Consider the following 16,365-nt stretch of genomic DNA (forward strand, 5'->3'; position numbering starts at 1 on the left):
CTCCATCTTTCCCAGCATCAGGGTCTTTTCCAGGGAGTCTTCTCTTCTCATGAGGTGGCCAAAGTATTGGAGCCTCAGCTTCAGGATCTGTCCTTCCAGTGAACACTCAGGGCTGATTTCCTTCAGAATGGATAGGTTTGATCTTCTTGCAGTCCATGGGACTCTCAAGAGACGTTTTAAATTAGGGCTGCAACATTTAACACAGTGTTGTCTACTTGGACTGGCAGCTGCTCTCCAAGGTCTCAGGCAGAAAGAAGGCTTTCCCATTGCCTGTGGCCCATGTTGGGGTGCAAAAGGGTCAGTTATTTAATTTGTTATAAATGTCCTGGACCGCTGGTCTTCAGCTGGTGGGTCTGGACCCTCTGGTGCAGCCCCCCCAGACTCAGCCATCCAGATGTTTTTGGGACTACAATTCCCATCATCCCTGACCACTGGTCCTGTTAGCTAGGGATGATGGGAGTTGTAGTCCCAAAACATCTGGAGGGCTGAGTTTGGGGATGCCTGCTCTAGTGATTTGTGGCCTGACCCAAGGTGGATCGCAACAGGAGCAAGACCGCCATGCAAATATGGAAAAGGTTAAGAAATGCATGTTTGGGTTAAAGGTGGGTCCTTCAAGATAAGATGAGACTTACTTTGGGACAGCCAGGCTCTCTGGAGTAAGCTGTGTAGACCTCTTGAAGGATCCCTTTCCTTTTCATTTCTTCCATTTCGTCTTTGTAGAGGTGATCCAGGCTGGCGTGTCGGCAGCCGAATAACAGGATCATACTCCTCCCTTTGATCCCTAGAATCAGAAGCCTCCAAATCAGTTTTCAAGCATGGGTTGGGGGGGCGTGCGAACAGATCTCCTTCTGTCCCAATTTAATTCATGCCTATTTGGGATGCCTAGTTCTCACTGAGGTGACTGGCCCTTTGTGCAATAGATGCACCCCCCCCCCACATAGAAAATTAGTGTGTCAGGAACTAGAGTCCCTGAAATGCTAGCTTTCTAAGTTTGGTGTTTTGGGGCAGGTGAGCATTTATTTATTTATTTATTTATTTATTTATTTATTTATTTATTCATTCTGCAAGGAAGGGCCAGCAGAAGTTGAGGTTTCAGGGTGAAAATTCAGTGCCCATCCCTGAAGCATTATAAGAAGAAAACAGAGAAACGAGAAACATGATAGCAAAGAAAAAAGAAACAGAAAGGCAATGACCGTCATCTGAGGCACTTCTTGGTGTGCCTTCTTCAAGAGAGGCCCAGAGGGTGGCAACACCAAAATTGGCCTTTTCTGTGGTGGCTCCCTGTCTGTGGAATGTTCTACCCAGGGAGGCTCACCTGGCACCTTCATTAGACATCTTTAGGCACCAGACAAAAATATTTCTCTATAACCAGGCCTTTGGCATTTACCCATCTGTGGCCTTTTAGAAGTAGGTGGGATGGTCTTAATGTATTCCCCCCCTTGGTTTTAATGTATCTATGTGGGGGTTTGTCTGTCTGTCTGGTTGTACATGGCTTTGGGTTGCCTTGGGTAAATATAAAGCGATCAACAAATCTAATAAATAAATAAATATTTTTATTTATTTTTTAAGGGTGGAAATGTTATTGCTTTCATTTATAAATTGCTTCTCATGAGCCTCCTGAAGTGATTTTACAATATAATGCATATAAAATAATGTATGAAAACTGTTGTAACATAACAAACAGCACATACATAAATTCAGTTCAAATCCAAGCCAGAGAGCAGAGGGGATAAAGATTTTTGGAAGCCACGTGGAAAGGGGAAACCCCCTTAGCTGAAAAGACAACAGAGATGGTGCCCGTCTGATATGCAGTGGCCATGAGTTCCAAAGGGTAGGTGCCACCACACAAAAGGCCAAATTCTGACATTATTAGTAACAGGCCTCCTGATAGGAAAGTATATGCAGGAGGCCCATAGCTGCAGAACACAGTGATTGGCTGAGTATATTAAGGATGAGACGATCTTTCAGGTTTCCTGGTCCCAAGCTGTTTAGGGATTTATACACTAAAACTTGGATCTTGAAGTGTGCCTGTTTCCATTTGCTAGCATGCTGGGAACTGTAGCTCTGTGGGAGGTTATACAGTTCCCATAATTCTTTGGGGGGAAGTCACGTGCTTTATGTGGCCGTTAAAGGGGTGGTATGTATGCAGGCCTAACAGCTGGTGACAAATGTTCCCTTTCACCTTTCTTTTCCAAATCATAGAGGCGCTGTTGCCAGAAGCTTCTGAACGGGGCGATTCCTGTGCCTGGCCCAATCAGGATGCACGGTTCGCATGGGTCTTTTGGAAGCCGGAAGCCAGCACTAGACAGAAAACAACAACTGAGTAATGCTATAGCCAAATGATAATGCATATATTAATATTGTGCAGCTTGAAGCAACTGGATGCATAACAACTGACTCCTTTTGGAATAAAAACATTGTCAAGGTCCATGTTTAATTAAAGCTTTACTTGCAGAACTTTCTCCAAAACAGAACAAAAAATGGTAAATAATACATCCAAGTACCGTATTTTTTGCACCATAACACTCACTTTTTTCCTCCTAAAAAGTAAGGGGAAATGTCTGTGCGTGTTATGGAGGGAATGCCTACGGGTGGCATGCCTACGGATTTTCCTCCTCTAAAAACTATGTGCGTGTTATGGTCGGGTGCGTGTTATAGAGCGAAAAATACGGTAATTCTGTACAAGGTCTTGTGCAGTCCAGCAGAGGCTCTGCTTTCTATAAAATATGAAATACTCCAAACAGATCTAAAACCACAAGTTTCTCTCTTTACAGCCTCTATTTTGCCTGAGGAAGTGCTCCGGGAGAACTTCATTGACATCCATCTGCCACGGAGCCTGGGAACAAATGCTAAACACAACTCCCTTTCAAAATGGAGATTTGCAACCAAATACCTTTTCTATCTGATCTAAGGTTAAACACTCAGGTGTTAGCTAGCAGAAAGCAACAATGGTTAATTATCAACTCATCAAGGAGCTCAGAAACCACTTAGTATACTCCAGTGCAATTTCCCCACTTCAAAGCCTTCACATTTAGGCAGTCTGCATTTCAGTGTCAATTAAACAATTATACTTAACAAACGAGCCCCTGGTTCAAATGGTGAAGCCAGCAGATCAGTCAGAAGCTCACTCTGCATTAACTTGGAGCAGGGCCTTTAGTGTGGCTGCCCCATTCTGTGGAATAGCATTGCCACCTACTTTGTAGCATCTAACCAAGCTTTTCCTCTTCCACCAGGCCTTTGGCTGATTAACATTCCACAGCCTTTTAAATGTGTTTGTGGGAGTGGGGGTTATTGTTTTGTTGTCTCTTTTTTAACTATTAATTTGTGGTTTATCTTGTGAACCACCCTGAGATCTTTCGATGAAGGGTGGTATATAAATCTAATAAATCTGATAAATTAAAATAAATAAATTGTATGGGGGTGGCGTTGGTTGGTTTCGGCCAGCAAAAGCATAAAATCAAGTTAATGTGCTTTATGCAAAATCAGGATAGGGCTGACCTGGAAGATGTGGCACTGCAGGCATCCCACATGTCATTTTGAAGCTGTGAGTTCACCAACATTTTCTTACAGCCCAGTTCTTGGGTGTGTCATTACCTGCGTACAAAACAGGGGATGGTCTCCTCTAGGTCGACAGTGTTCAGCCAAGTGCTGCAGACACCGTGATGCACCGGACCTTCTCCATCTGAGTGGAGGAATGGGGGAAATGTCAATTAAATCATTGCCCCCATGAGAGGCTAATGTCAGATTCAAAACTCAGCCAGCTGGGTAAAGAAAAAGCGCTTTATATGCGTTGTCTATGCATTACAACACTGTGACACCAGATGGCACTGTGGAGTTCCGTTTTTGCCAACCCAATTTCTCATACAAAGTTTACAACGCGTTTAAATGAAACGCTTCTTGGATGTGTCTGGATCCAGCCTAAGTCAATACCAGGTGTCAGCATTGCTGGGCATTTCCCAAAGCACACAAGCTAGCAAGGAGCTCACTGAGCCCTGTGGCCCTGCTGCTCTCCCACCTCGAAGCCTCCGCTGGTTCCCACCCTCTCCGAACCAGAGATAGAGAAATAATAAGTGTCCAATTTGCCCATCTCATTTTTTCAATTCTCTACATTTCCACATTCACCTGTGATTTATTTGGTCTTTTGAAAAGTCCCCGTGTCCACTTTTTAGTGCAAATTTCCCTTAATAGACACATTTGTGTATGTGTTATTTTCCCCAATATATGTATTTTTATGTACACTTTATCCTAGGACGGGCATGTCTGTACAGGCAACTTGGTTGGAGAACTGCATTGCAATATTCAGAGATCCAGGAATTTCAAATGATGGCTGTGCTTTAGTTCAGGAAGTGCAAAACGAGGTAGACCTGCCTTTAAATGCAAGCTGAATCTCTCTCTCTCCCTCTCCTGCCCTGCCTCCCTAATTGCTATGCCCAATGCCAAATGTGAGGGACAAACACAGTGTTGCCATGTTGCCATCACACTGTTTTGAAGCTGCTGGGAAGGAGTCACCCAGTGGTGCCTGCTGCCCATTGAGACTGGCAGGGCAGAAGACAGGGAGCCCAACAGCAGGTGGCGCCAGAGCCAAGGACAGCCAGAGGCTACTCATTGTAGTTCCCATCCTCTTCCCTGCTGAATTCTACAAGGGGCAACACTGGGACTAAGGAGAGGAGGAAGATGCCATCTAGGACCACTTCCTGGACTGCTTGTAAGTGGGAAGGCAAGTCGGTGGGCTGGGCTGAGAGCAGAGGTTTGTGGGGCAGTGCCTGACTAGTCCCAATGGACCAGCTTCTGCTGAATTTCCCATACTGCGGCATCGCACTCCAGGAAGCCCCTCTTACCTCTGGTCCTGTAGGTGACCACGGCGATCGTCAGGTGGAGTTCTCCGGGCTCCTGGTCCTGCGAGGAACTGATGGAGTAATACCTGGGTTTCAGCAAAGGCAACTGCGACAGCAAGAAAGAGGTTGAGACCTCGGCCGACGGAAACTCCTGCAACACCTCCAGGAAGGTGGGGCCATTGTAAAACTTCCACTTGTTGTACTCCTCCAAGTTCTGAAATGCAAAACATGCAAAAAGCCCATCAGAGAGCCAGCCGGCTGTAAATCACAGTTGGAGTTAACCCTACTATAGGCATTTCCCTCCACATCCTTCTGCATCACGAAATTTGGAGGAACGTGGATTTCAAAGGATGGCTGCAATTCGTGAAGTGCGAATCAGGCAGGCTCACATTTAAATGTGAACTTTTAATATGTAGCAAGCTCAGGACCGCAATACTTCAAGGACTGTCTCTCCCCATAGGAACCAACCCAGATCCTGAGATCATCTTCTGAGACCCTTCTTTGTGTGCCTCTTCCTCAAGAGGTCCAGAGGGTGACAACACGAGAACAGGGCCTTTTCTGCAGTGGAATGCTCTCCCCAGGGAAGTTCGCCTGGTGCCTTCATTATACACCTTTAGGCACCAGGCAAATACGTTCTTCTTTAAGCAGGCCTTGGGTTGATTGTCATCTAATGCCCTTTTAAAATGTGTTGGGGGAGTGTTATTGGGTTGTTTTGGTTTTGGTTTTGATTATGTATTTCATGTTTTTATATTGTAATTTTATCCTGTGAACTGCTCTGAGACCTGTGGATATAGGGCGGCACACAAATTTAATCAATAATAATAATGTGTGCTGTATCGCCATTGCTACGTTGAAGTTATTTCATATTTATGTATTGTATGATGTTGCGGTGTCATGCATTTATAAACACATATTTTTTGAAAAGTGAACAGAATCGATTTTCTCCTTATCCCCATGGGCAACAACGCAGTAGCAACATTAGCAAATGAACAACAGGCCCACTCCAGAAAACTCTATGATTCAGCAGGCTTCTTCTTCATTTTTTAAAGGGAATGTCAATTTTATCATGGCAAAACTCACATGAGATAAGAGGTCCAGCCTCTCCTTCTCACTCTCTTCTTTTGCCAGCTGAGAAAGGATCCGCAGCAACTGTTGGGAAGGCGGAGTCGTGATATCCAGGAAATGAGTCAAGGCCTGGGAGAGGGTGCAGGCTGGGAACTTGCTGTCCGCCGTCCAGTAGCCACCTGGAATCGAAGAGGAAACGAGTTGGGGGGAGAAATCTTCAGATCTCCAAAAGAGGAAGTCAGCTGGGGATGAGGTTTTGCGCAAAGGAGACGCAGAGCAAGAAATAGGTGTGGCCGTTTTCCTGCCCTAAAAGTGTTTTTTTTCCAGACTTTGGTTGAACTCAGAAACCAGTGCCAGTTAGAGGTACCATTAAGGAAAGGCTTTGGGGGCAGATGTCCAGGGCAGAACGGAGTAGGAACCCCTCCCATTGCCACCACCGCCAAACATAGCAGGGCTGGCTTCCTGCATTCTGAAGAATTTGAAGTACTAATATGCATTTACCAGCTGAAGAGAAAGTCCCCTGTAAGGCCAGTAAACTCAGAGTCTAAAGTTACCCAAACTGTACCACTAATTCCCATCAATTTCAGCCCTAAGAGAAAAGGATGGAGCCCTGCTGAGCTTAGAGAGGGCAGCCTTGTAGTATTTCACCCAGTAATAAAAACAGGAGTTGACATAGCTACACAAGCACTCAAGTGGATAAGTAGACAGTGGAACCTTGGTTCTCAAAAGCCTTGGTACTCAAACATTTTGGCTTCTGAATGCCGAAAACCCGGAAGTAAGTGTTCCAGTTTTCGGAAGCCGAACATCTGATGCAGCTGTTGGCTATTGTTTCCAGGGCGCCTGTGCCAATCGAAAGCAGCGTCTTGGTTTTTGAACGATTTGGAAGTCGAACGGACTTCTGGAATGGTTTACATTCGAGAACCAAGGTACCACTGTATTCATATGCACTCCCAAAAAATATTTTTATTCTCTGCAGGGCCTCTCCAGATGGGTTGCTTTTTATGGTGGCTGCAGGGGTGGGCGTGTTGCAGCTGTATTCTGCAATATGTCGTTGATGCAATAGTAGTGGACATTTAGTAGAACATCCACATATAATTCCACTTCATTAGCTGTGCCATGATGCTTTCCCAGTGTTACCACAATTACTGTTGCCTGGAGAGCAATCTTAAACTACAGTTCCACAACAGTGTGGCAACAAACATACAAGCAACAGAATGTTTGAGGTATGAAAAGTTACACAATTCAAGCAGTAAGCTACAGGATGTGCACCAATCCGAATCGAAGCAGGAAGTCCACCCCAAAACCTTTGCAGACACGAATGGTGTTAAAAGTGGGTTGTTTACAACCACCCAGGTACTATAATGAGCGCCAATAATTATGAATGCACAATGCAAAAGATGTCTGGAGGGACTCTGAGATTTGCTTTGGTTTCAGGTTTTCGGGTTTCAAATTGTACAAGTCCTGACTTACAATCGCTGCGCCTTTCCAGTCTAATGATCTCATCTGGTGGAGGAGCATCTGTGATTCGGGAGATGATGCCATCCACGAGAACCTTGCAGTTGCCAGGGACGATCCCGAGATGGTCTCCAGGGAGATACTTGACTTCCTGATTTCTCTCACAGGAAAGCTTAATTAAGATAGTCGCTCGACTGAAACAGCAAGCGAAAACAGACTCATCAAACCGTCACAGGATTTCCTTGTTGACACTTTGGGACAGGATACATTTCTGGTGTCTAATGGGGAGAAGTATTGTCTCTTACTTAGATTCCCTGAAAGCCTCTTGACCATTTATGGAAAACCTTGCCAAATTGCAGGGGTTTTTTCCCCAATCAGTTAAAGGGAAATTTAGAGACGTGCCGATCAGCACACAGTAAACTTCAGCACGTGTGAGTATCTTTCTACCTGTTGGTCAAATGACTGCAGTCCAAATAACCCCCAAAGTCCAGATTAGTGTTTTTTTAAAGAAAAGGGGGGAAAGAACCATGCCTAGGATGGGTTAAAAGAGGGATATTCAGAATATGACTTGAATACCTGGACTTTGAACTTTGCAGGTTCTGTCGAAACTTTAGTTTCATTGGAATGATGTTCTTCCCATGGACGTCACCAAGTGCTGTGAAGGGGGAAACATTTGCTAAGTTGGAGTATGGAACATTCTGCATGATGTGCTTACACAGGAGATTGCTCCAATGATATCTTCCTATACACATACAAATGTAAGGCTGTCATCACAGATCCCCCCCACTGGAGGGCTGCATCACAATCCTTGATTTCCACAAAGTCAAGAGAGGGGAGAGAAACTAAAGAGAAAGCAGGTTGCAGAACAGCAGCAGCCATGGCATGGGAGCAGATGGGAGAGACACTGAGAGGGCAAAAGTGGAGCTTTAAAACAGGGGTCAGCAAACTTACCGCCCCTCAGGCCGGTGTCTCCAGCACTGATTGCATTGTGAGCCTGAGGGCAGGGAAGCGTGTGCCCATACGCATGTGCACATGCTATTTCCGGTGCACTTCCGGGTCAGAGGAGCACCGGAAATAGCTTGTGTGCATGTACACGAGCCTCCTCCGGCTCGGATGTGCACCAGGATTAACGCTTGTGCATGCGCAAATAACAGTTGTGCGTGCACACAAGCTGTTTCCGGTGCTCCTCTGACCAGGAAGTGGGCAGCTGCACAGCACAGTGCCGGTAAGAGTGGGTGGTGGGGGTCTCCGCGGGCTGGATAAACGAGTCCCTTGGGCCTTATCTGGCCCGCGGGCCTTACTTTGGGGACCCCTGGCTTAAAACAACAGCAGAAGTTTGAGTGAAGCAAAAATGGAGGAAACTGAGAGGAAAATGGTGGCTTTAAACAACAGCAGAGATTTAAGTACTATTAAATATTTGAAGGTGTGTATAATGATGATAATGATGATGATGATGATGATGATAATAATAATAATAATTAATACAGTATATTGCACACACACACAAAAGTATTTGAGAGGCAAGGTGGGAGGAAATTATACCTTTCCCCAAGTCCAGAAGCTGAGAGTCATACACAGTCCTAAAATTCTCTGGATCCCAGGTTGAATTACATGTATATGCTTTCGGAACCAAGATCTTGTGCTTTTCACGGATAGCAAACATTTTGCAGGCAATCTTTTAAAAAACAGAAAAGAGAAGAAGATAGACTGAAATTATGGAGGGCTATCATCTTGAGTTAGCATGGACTGTACTGTAAGTAAATAAATTCACTTCAACTGATTATGTTAAAACATGTTTGTTTGTTTGTTTGTTTGTTTGTTTGTTTGTTTGTTTGTTTGTTTAAATCAGTTCAGGTTAAATGTAAAGATGATGCAAAACGGTGCCATTTTCGTTCTTCTCTAGAACTGAGACAAAACATGGAGGCAGGCAGCAAGCAGCAAAGAGGGGAAGAATTTTCAATGACCAGTTCATAAGCACCGAAAACTCAGCGAGTTCTTGCAGATAGCTGCAAAGGCAACACAATTATCTTCCTGTCCGGGAAGGATTGCCTGGAATAGGCTCTGTTGCTCCTGTATTCACATAGCTGCCAACATTTCACAATGAAGAAGGATGGTCCTGTGTCTGAGAGAGTGGGGCTAAGGCTGGAGTTTTGTGTGTGCCACATGTGGTGGACCACACAATCCAAACTCAAAGCATTCCACAAGTAAAAAGCAGAACCCAAACAACCAGGCAGCTCACAAAAAAAACCCTGAAGGCATACTGCACACTGCACATGGCAAGCTAAACACATAAGACACCTACATGTGCAGGAGGAAACTGGTCCCATTTTACAGTTGATGAATACTGAGGCACAGCAATAGGCTTTTAGCCCAGCAGCTTCCAGCCAATTCACAGCCAGAACTCCAAGCAATTGTTAGTGGGTGTCTCTGAGCATGTGCAAATTGCTCACACCCAGCCCTGAGCCACTGCAGCCTCCCCATTCCTCTCAACCTCAGGGATGGGAAAACAATGCCTTTCTAGGTGCTATCAACCTACACCTCCCATTATCCCTGACCATTGGCTGTCCTGGCCAAGGCTGATGGGAGCTGGAGGCCAATAATCTGGAGGGCCAAAGAGTGGTGTTAACTCTCCTTGATAGTCTGCACTAATTTGCACAGTTTGGTCAGTTGCAGGTGCATTCAACATCAGAGATGATTACTGAAGAAACCGGTGACTGAGGCTGGGAGACGACAGCTTGCATGCAATGCTCATTCTACCCAGAGTAGACCCATCGAAAGGAATAGACCAGCCTAACTTGGCCTATTAATTTCGATGGGTCTACTCTGAGGAAAACATAGTTGGATATAACCCAATTAATGTACAGTGGTACCTCAGGTTACATACGCTTCAGGTTCCACACTTCACTAACCCAGAAATAGTGCTTCAGGTTAAGAACTTTGCTTCAGGATGAGAACAGAAATCGTGCTTCGGCGGCACGGCGGCTGCAGGAGGCCCCATTAGCTAAAGTGGTGCTTCAGGTTAAGAACAGTTTCAGGTTAAGAACAGACCTCCGGAACGAATTAAGTACTTAACCCGAGGTACCACTGTACCAGGCATGCCAACTCTGTGGGGCCAAGGTGTGTTTGGCCCCCTCAATATCTGTTGGGAAGGGGCCGCCCCCCCCTCAATTTTGGCTGCTATTGCAGACCCCTAAGTTCCTAATTTCAGCCCCCCACCCCCAGATTCCCGGAACAGGGGTCAGGAAACACCCCCGTTCATGGCATTGCCCATTTCCCTACAACATTTGGACCCAATGTCTTTCCGAATCCTTCCCCTCTCCGCTCCTGAATCTGGTGGCTGTTGGTACAGATGTCAAGGCAATAAACAACTATTCTACTTTTAAAAGACAACTGAAGTCGGCCCTGTTTAGGGAAGTTTTTAATGTCTGGTGCTGTATTGTTTTTAATATTCTGGTGGAAGCCGCCCAGAGTGGCTGAGGAAACCCAGCCAGATGGGTGGGGTATAAATAAATAAATTATTATTATTATTATTATTATTATTATTATTATTATTATTATTATTATACCTTGAAGGTATTGAGTGCCCACATCCGGAAAGCTTCTTCCTGTCCGTTGAGCTCATCTCCTTCGCCCATCGGGGTGAGAGGTGATGCCCCCAGCTGCCGGAGCTTTTGGTAAACAGTGCGTGCAAAGGCACAGAACTCTGGATACATGCTTGAACCCAAGCCAAAGACGGCGTATCTGTTCCAAGGGGAGAGCTGCGTTAGCTGTCGCTCTTCATATCATCAAAAAGAAACAACGGGTGATGTGCAGAATGGTTTTGGGAGCATCTGAGTAGATATGGGGCCCTGATCACCTCTCTGGGAGAGAGAGACTTGCATATGGGTGAGACAGACGTATAATAGACAGAGGTGGGAAAACACTTTTGGCCTAAGGGTCACGTTCCATTTTGGGTGACCTTCCTGAGGTCACATGTCAGTGGTGGGCGGGACCACAGGCAAAAGCGGGTGGAGCCATGAATGTAAATTTTAGCTGCTTTCTATATCCACACCCCTGTCTGTCCTCCATCCAGACAAGGAAGGGACATTGTCAGAGTTCAAGGAGCCAGCCCAGCAGGAACACCCAGGTGTCACACCACTTGTATGAAAGCTTGATTAATTGTATATTTTAGTTGATTACTCAAATAACGAATTAAATGTGCATAGGTTTGACATTCTTTCACACAAAAAGCAACAACTTTTGCTTTTGGATGATGTACAGACATCAAGACAGCTTGGATCTAACACACAGCATAGTGTTAAGAGGACAAGTCACTGTGAACCACAGAATCATGCGCTCCCTCCATCTCCCCCAGCAACGTCCAAACCAAAGTGTCACTGATTTTATGGTTTGTTGGGAAATGCCAACGTCAAACCATTGTTTCATAAGAGTGCTTATTTCAGCAAACCATAGTTAAACCCACAGTTTCGACTTTGGACATAACGTTAAACTGTGTTTAATCTAAAATGTAAGCAGAGGCATTTGATCACCTTATTACAGCCATACCAGAAGAAGAGAAAGGAGGGGGTTTAGTGTTACATAAAAGTGAGGCAAAGTGCAAACCACGGTTTAGTGTTCCATGCAAGCAATTTTTTTAACGATTTACCAACCGTACATAATTGGGGACACTCTTTTAATCAATCAAAAGTGGTTTTTTTTTAATGTATTCAACTATCAGGTTAATAAAAGTTGCAACCTTAATAACTAAAAACATTTCCTTAAAATGAACAATACAAGAGCAGCAAGCAAAAGGAGTGTCACTGAGTGACAGAGACCCTGATCTGAAACTTTTGACAGCTGCTGTCACTCCGTGTTGACAATACTAGTCTAGATGGGCCAGTGGTCTCACTCAGAATAAGGCAGCTTCCTACACTCCTCATAGGAACAGACGGCAAAGCATGATCTCAGACCAGAAAGGCCAGAAGTTCAGAAACCGGACAGTATTGTTAAGGGCAAGATGAGGGCTGCACACCCCCAGCCAAAAAACAGTTAGTTACCTGAATCTGTTGCTCAGTTGTTTCATAGACAGCAGCGTGTTCTGCAGCGTCTGTGGCAAAAACAAAACAGGAGACACCATTTACATTGCATTGATAAACCTCACTCACACTGGAAATTCATTTTGCCTCATGGCTATGGAAAGTTACTTTTCCGTTGCTGGGTGCGTCTCCATTTCCAAAAGTGCTGGTGACCACCAGGAGGAGGGCTTCCTTCTCCAGATCCCTTGGATCGTAGTCATCCATGCAGATAACCTAGAAAAGGAAGTTGGATTTATAAGCAGCTGGGGGGAGGTTGGAGAAAAGGGACAAGGTTTTGTGGAGGGAATAATAATAATAATAATATAATTTATTATTTATACCCCGCCCATCTGGCTGGGTTTCCCCAGCCACTCTGGCGGCTTCCAACCAAATATTAAAAACAAGCACCAGACATTAAAAACTTGCCTAAACAGGGCCGCCTTCAGTTGTCTTTTAAAAGTAAAATAGTTATTTATTGCCTTGACATCTGATGGGAGGGCGTTCCACATGGCGGGCGCCACTACCGAAAAGGCCCTCTGCCTGGTTCCCTGTAACTTGGCTTCTCGCAGAGAGGGAACCGCCAGAAGGCCCTCGGTGCTGGACCTCAGTGTCTGGGCAGAACGATGAGGGTAGAGACGCTCCTTCAGGTATACAGGACCGAGGGAAAGCTATAGTCAGCCATACCAAGCTGGGAGAGCTCCGCTGGGAGAGCAGGACAAGCTTAATCTCAGGTGACAGAGGTAGGTTCACCTTTAAATGCAAACTGAATCACATTTCTCCTGCACCCATAGTTGCTGGGAACCCCCAGGAGGGGAAAGTGCTCTTGTGGTTAAATCCTGCTTGCTGGTTTCCCACAGTTCAGCCACTGTGAGAACAGGATGCTAGACTAGATGGGCCATTGGGCAAACCCAGCAGGGCCCTTTCTTACATTCTGATGTAGTTATAACGTTACTCTCCCCTCACAGGGAAAATATATTACAGGTCATAGAACTGTAAAGTTGGAAGGGACCACACGGGCCATCTAGTCGAACCCCTCTGGAAGGCAGAGATATTTTGCCTAGTGTGGGGCTCAAACCCACAACCCTGACATTGAGAGTCTCATGCTCTGCTGACTGAGCTATCCCAAGGAGCCTCTTACCCGGGTGTTGAAAGCACAGTTGAAGAGGTCACCAAGGTTCCGCGCCAGCGTTTCTGATCTTCCTGTTTCCGTCGCGTACAGGACAGTTGCTTTGATCCTGCTCGCTGTGGCTCTCCGCATGAGCGACGATGCAAAAAGCACAGCCCTGGGAAATGAGGAGCGATAGATTACTTGTCAATTTAATTCATTAATAATTAATAGCTCTAATTAATAAATAATATTATAATGAATAACGTCAATAGGATTTATGTGCCATCTTTCATTTCAAGAAGTTTCATGAGTGAATACAGTCGTACCTTGTTTTTGGAACAGCCTAGTTCTCGAATGTTTTGGCTCCCGAATGATCGGAACCCGGAAGTGACTGTTTCAGTTTCTGAACGTTCTTTTGGAAGCCGAACACCCTACGGGGCTTCCACAGCTTCCGATTGGCTGCAGGAGCTTCCTGCAGCCAATCAGAAGCCGCGCTTTGGAAGTTGAACGTTTTGGAAGTTGAAAGGACTTCTCAAAGGGTTCCATTTGACTTCCAAGGTACGACTGTAAAAGCCAACCACAACACAGCAAGAATCAAGCCCATTCTAAAAACGCAGCTGCCCATAATTACAACACACAGCAAAACAACGACATTAAAAGCACCCGTAATTAAAAGATATGTTATAAAGAAACCCGGGGTGGTGTCCAATGCTAGTATTATTTGGAGCAGACCTGTTGAAAATAATGAACATGAAGAACTTGGGTCTGTTACTTTCAATGGGTCTACTCCGAGTTGGATGCAAGCCCGTTAAAGCTGAAATAACCATCAAAGCAGGAGAGTCAGGTGATCAGGAAAACACTAGTCTAAATAGGTGTGTTTTCAAGAGGTGGTGGAGTGCCAATACGGATGGGGCTTTCTGCGTTTCAGCAAGGGAGATATTCCACAACACTGATGCTACCACTGGGGGAAAAAACGCCTCTGTGTTATCATGGCATAACATAATAGATGAGAAAAGGCTGTTAACCCTTAAGGGACAATTTCAAGGCCTGTCCTGCCTTCTTTTCTGGCATGTCATTAGTTTTAAACAAGACTTGGAGCAAAAAGCCTTTCAAAAAGGGGAACGTCCTCTATAAAGTTAGCTACACATCCATCCCACTTTGAATGTGCAGACAGTGGACATAACTGGGTGTGCAGGATGGGAGTGAAACTTGTTCCTGTGACTCCCGAAACACGTTCTTTCAATGCATCAGGCGGGCTCTCCAAAACTACCTACACACCGCAGACATGGCAACAACTTTTCTCCTGGAAACATACCTGGCCCAGATGCGGAATCTTATCTCTCTTTTCCGTGGCTTGCGCCCCTCGTCTTTCCAGACGTGCGTTTTCCATGCTTCTACCTTAAGCGGGAAGAAAGTTGGATATTTTAAGAGGACGTTGGGCTGGCTTTCTTTCCACAGAAGGTGACAAATAAACTTTAAAAATATGAACCAACAACAACAACTCTGGTGGGAGACCTCTGGCCATTTTGGCCAAGCCCTACCTATCATATAGGACATCCGGTGTGGGGCAGATGAAACAGGAGAGGTCAGCCTAGCATCCTAGTATCAGAGAACTGTAGGGTTGGAAGGGTCCCCAAGGGACCCCTGCAAAGAAGGAATCGTAGCTAAAGAATCTCTGGCTGATGGCCACCCAACCTCTGTTCAAAAACCTCCAATGAAGGAGCGTCCACCACCTTCTGAGGGAGCCTATTCTCCTGTTGAACAGCTCTTACAGCCAGAAAGCTATCCCCAATATTTAGTCATAATCTTCTTTATTTTATTTTAAATCTATGGGTTCGGGTCCAACCAGATGCCCCTATGGGAAACCCCCAAGTAAGGCCCCACCCCTGGCCGCTTAGACCTGAGATTGTTTTGCTCACCTGGTAATAATAGAAAGGGGACAGGATGTAGTTCAGCATCTCCTGGTGGAACACAGGTGTAATGCTACCTGAGATGGGAGGCACCAGCCAAACCCAGTCAGCTGGGCACCCTCCTCGAATCCGGTACTCGTTCTGCATGTATTTCATGAACGACTCGGCAGCAGAATGGTGGTCCATGATGGTGACATTTTGTTTCTGGAAGAAACACACAAGCGCTCACTAGTCACTTCTAAGAGAGGGACGTCAGAGAATTCCCGTGAAAGCAGGAAACAGGAGCGGAAATTGCTGAAGTTTGCCTATTCATCCCATTCATTCTTCCCAATACCATCTTCACTGCTGTTGCTTCCAGTCTGCCAATGATATGTAACTGATTACACACACACACACCCAATTTGCATTGCATTTCCATTGCACTGAAACAAATGGGATAGAATAATGAAACGACAATGTAATGTACGTCAATAATTACATAAATTACATCATTGTTTACATAAATGACATAGGTAAAAGGACCCCTGACCATTAGGTCCAGTCATGGCCGACTTTGGGGTTGCGGCGCTCATCTCGTTTTATTGGCCGAGGGAGTTGCCGTACAGCTTCCGGGTCATGTGGCCAGCATGACTAAGCCACTTCTGGCAAACCAGAGCAGTGCACGGAAACGCCGTTTACCTTCCCGCCTATTTATCTACTTGCACTTTGACATGCTTTCAAATTGCTAGGTTGGCAGGAACAGGGACCGAGCAACGGGAGCTCACCCCGTCGCAGGGATTCGAACCGCCGACCTTCTGATCGGCAAGTCTAAGACTCTGTGGTTTAACCCACAGCGCCACCTGCATCCTTTCATAAATGACATAGCTGCGGCTAAATTACATAGCTTATGTAATGACACAACTTATGCAATTAATTTATGTAAATTGTGTAACTTATGT

General features: G+C 45.4%; 1 protein-coding gene across 1 annotated transcript in view; it reads right to left on the reverse strand.

Annotated features, from left to right (window-relative positions):
- Window positions 1–16,365, reverse strand: part of NOS2 (nitric oxide synthase 2) — a 35,210-nt gene that overhangs the window by 1,859 nt on the left and 16,986 nt on the right. The window contains exons 12-25 of the mRNA XM_079955946.1: window positions 15,437–15,631; window positions 14,833–14,915; window positions 13,548–13,692; window positions 12,539–12,643; window positions 12,392–12,441; window positions 10,922–11,096; window positions 8,898–9,030; window positions 7,932–8,010; window positions 7,371–7,549; window positions 5,916–6,079; window positions 4,839–5,049; window positions 3,595–3,682; window positions 2,183–2,301; window positions 633–781 (exon numbers count right to left, since the gene is read on the reverse strand). Coding sequence (XP_079812072.1) covers window positions 633–781; window positions 2,183–2,301; window positions 3,595–3,682; window positions 4,839–5,049; window positions 5,916–6,079; window positions 7,371–7,549; window positions 7,932–8,010; window positions 8,898–9,030; window positions 10,922–11,096; window positions 12,392–12,441; window positions 12,539–12,643; window positions 13,548–13,692; window positions 14,833–14,915; window positions 15,437–15,631 — 1,875 coding nt within the window. The remainder of the gene's footprint in view (window positions 1–632; window positions 782–2,182; window positions 2,302–3,594; window positions 3,683–4,838; window positions 5,050–5,915; window positions 6,080–7,370; window positions 7,550–7,931; window positions 8,011–8,897; window positions 9,031–10,921; window positions 11,097–12,391; window positions 12,442–12,538; window positions 12,644–13,547; window positions 13,693–14,832; window positions 14,916–15,436; window positions 15,632–16,365) is intronic.

The sequence above is a fragment of the Podarcis cretensis genome (genome assembly GCF_951804945.1).
Source record: "Podarcis cretensis genome assembly, chromosome: 15".
NCBI classification, from domain to species: domain Eukaryota; kingdom Metazoa; phylum Chordata; class Lepidosauria; order Squamata; family Lacertidae; genus Podarcis; species Podarcis cretensis.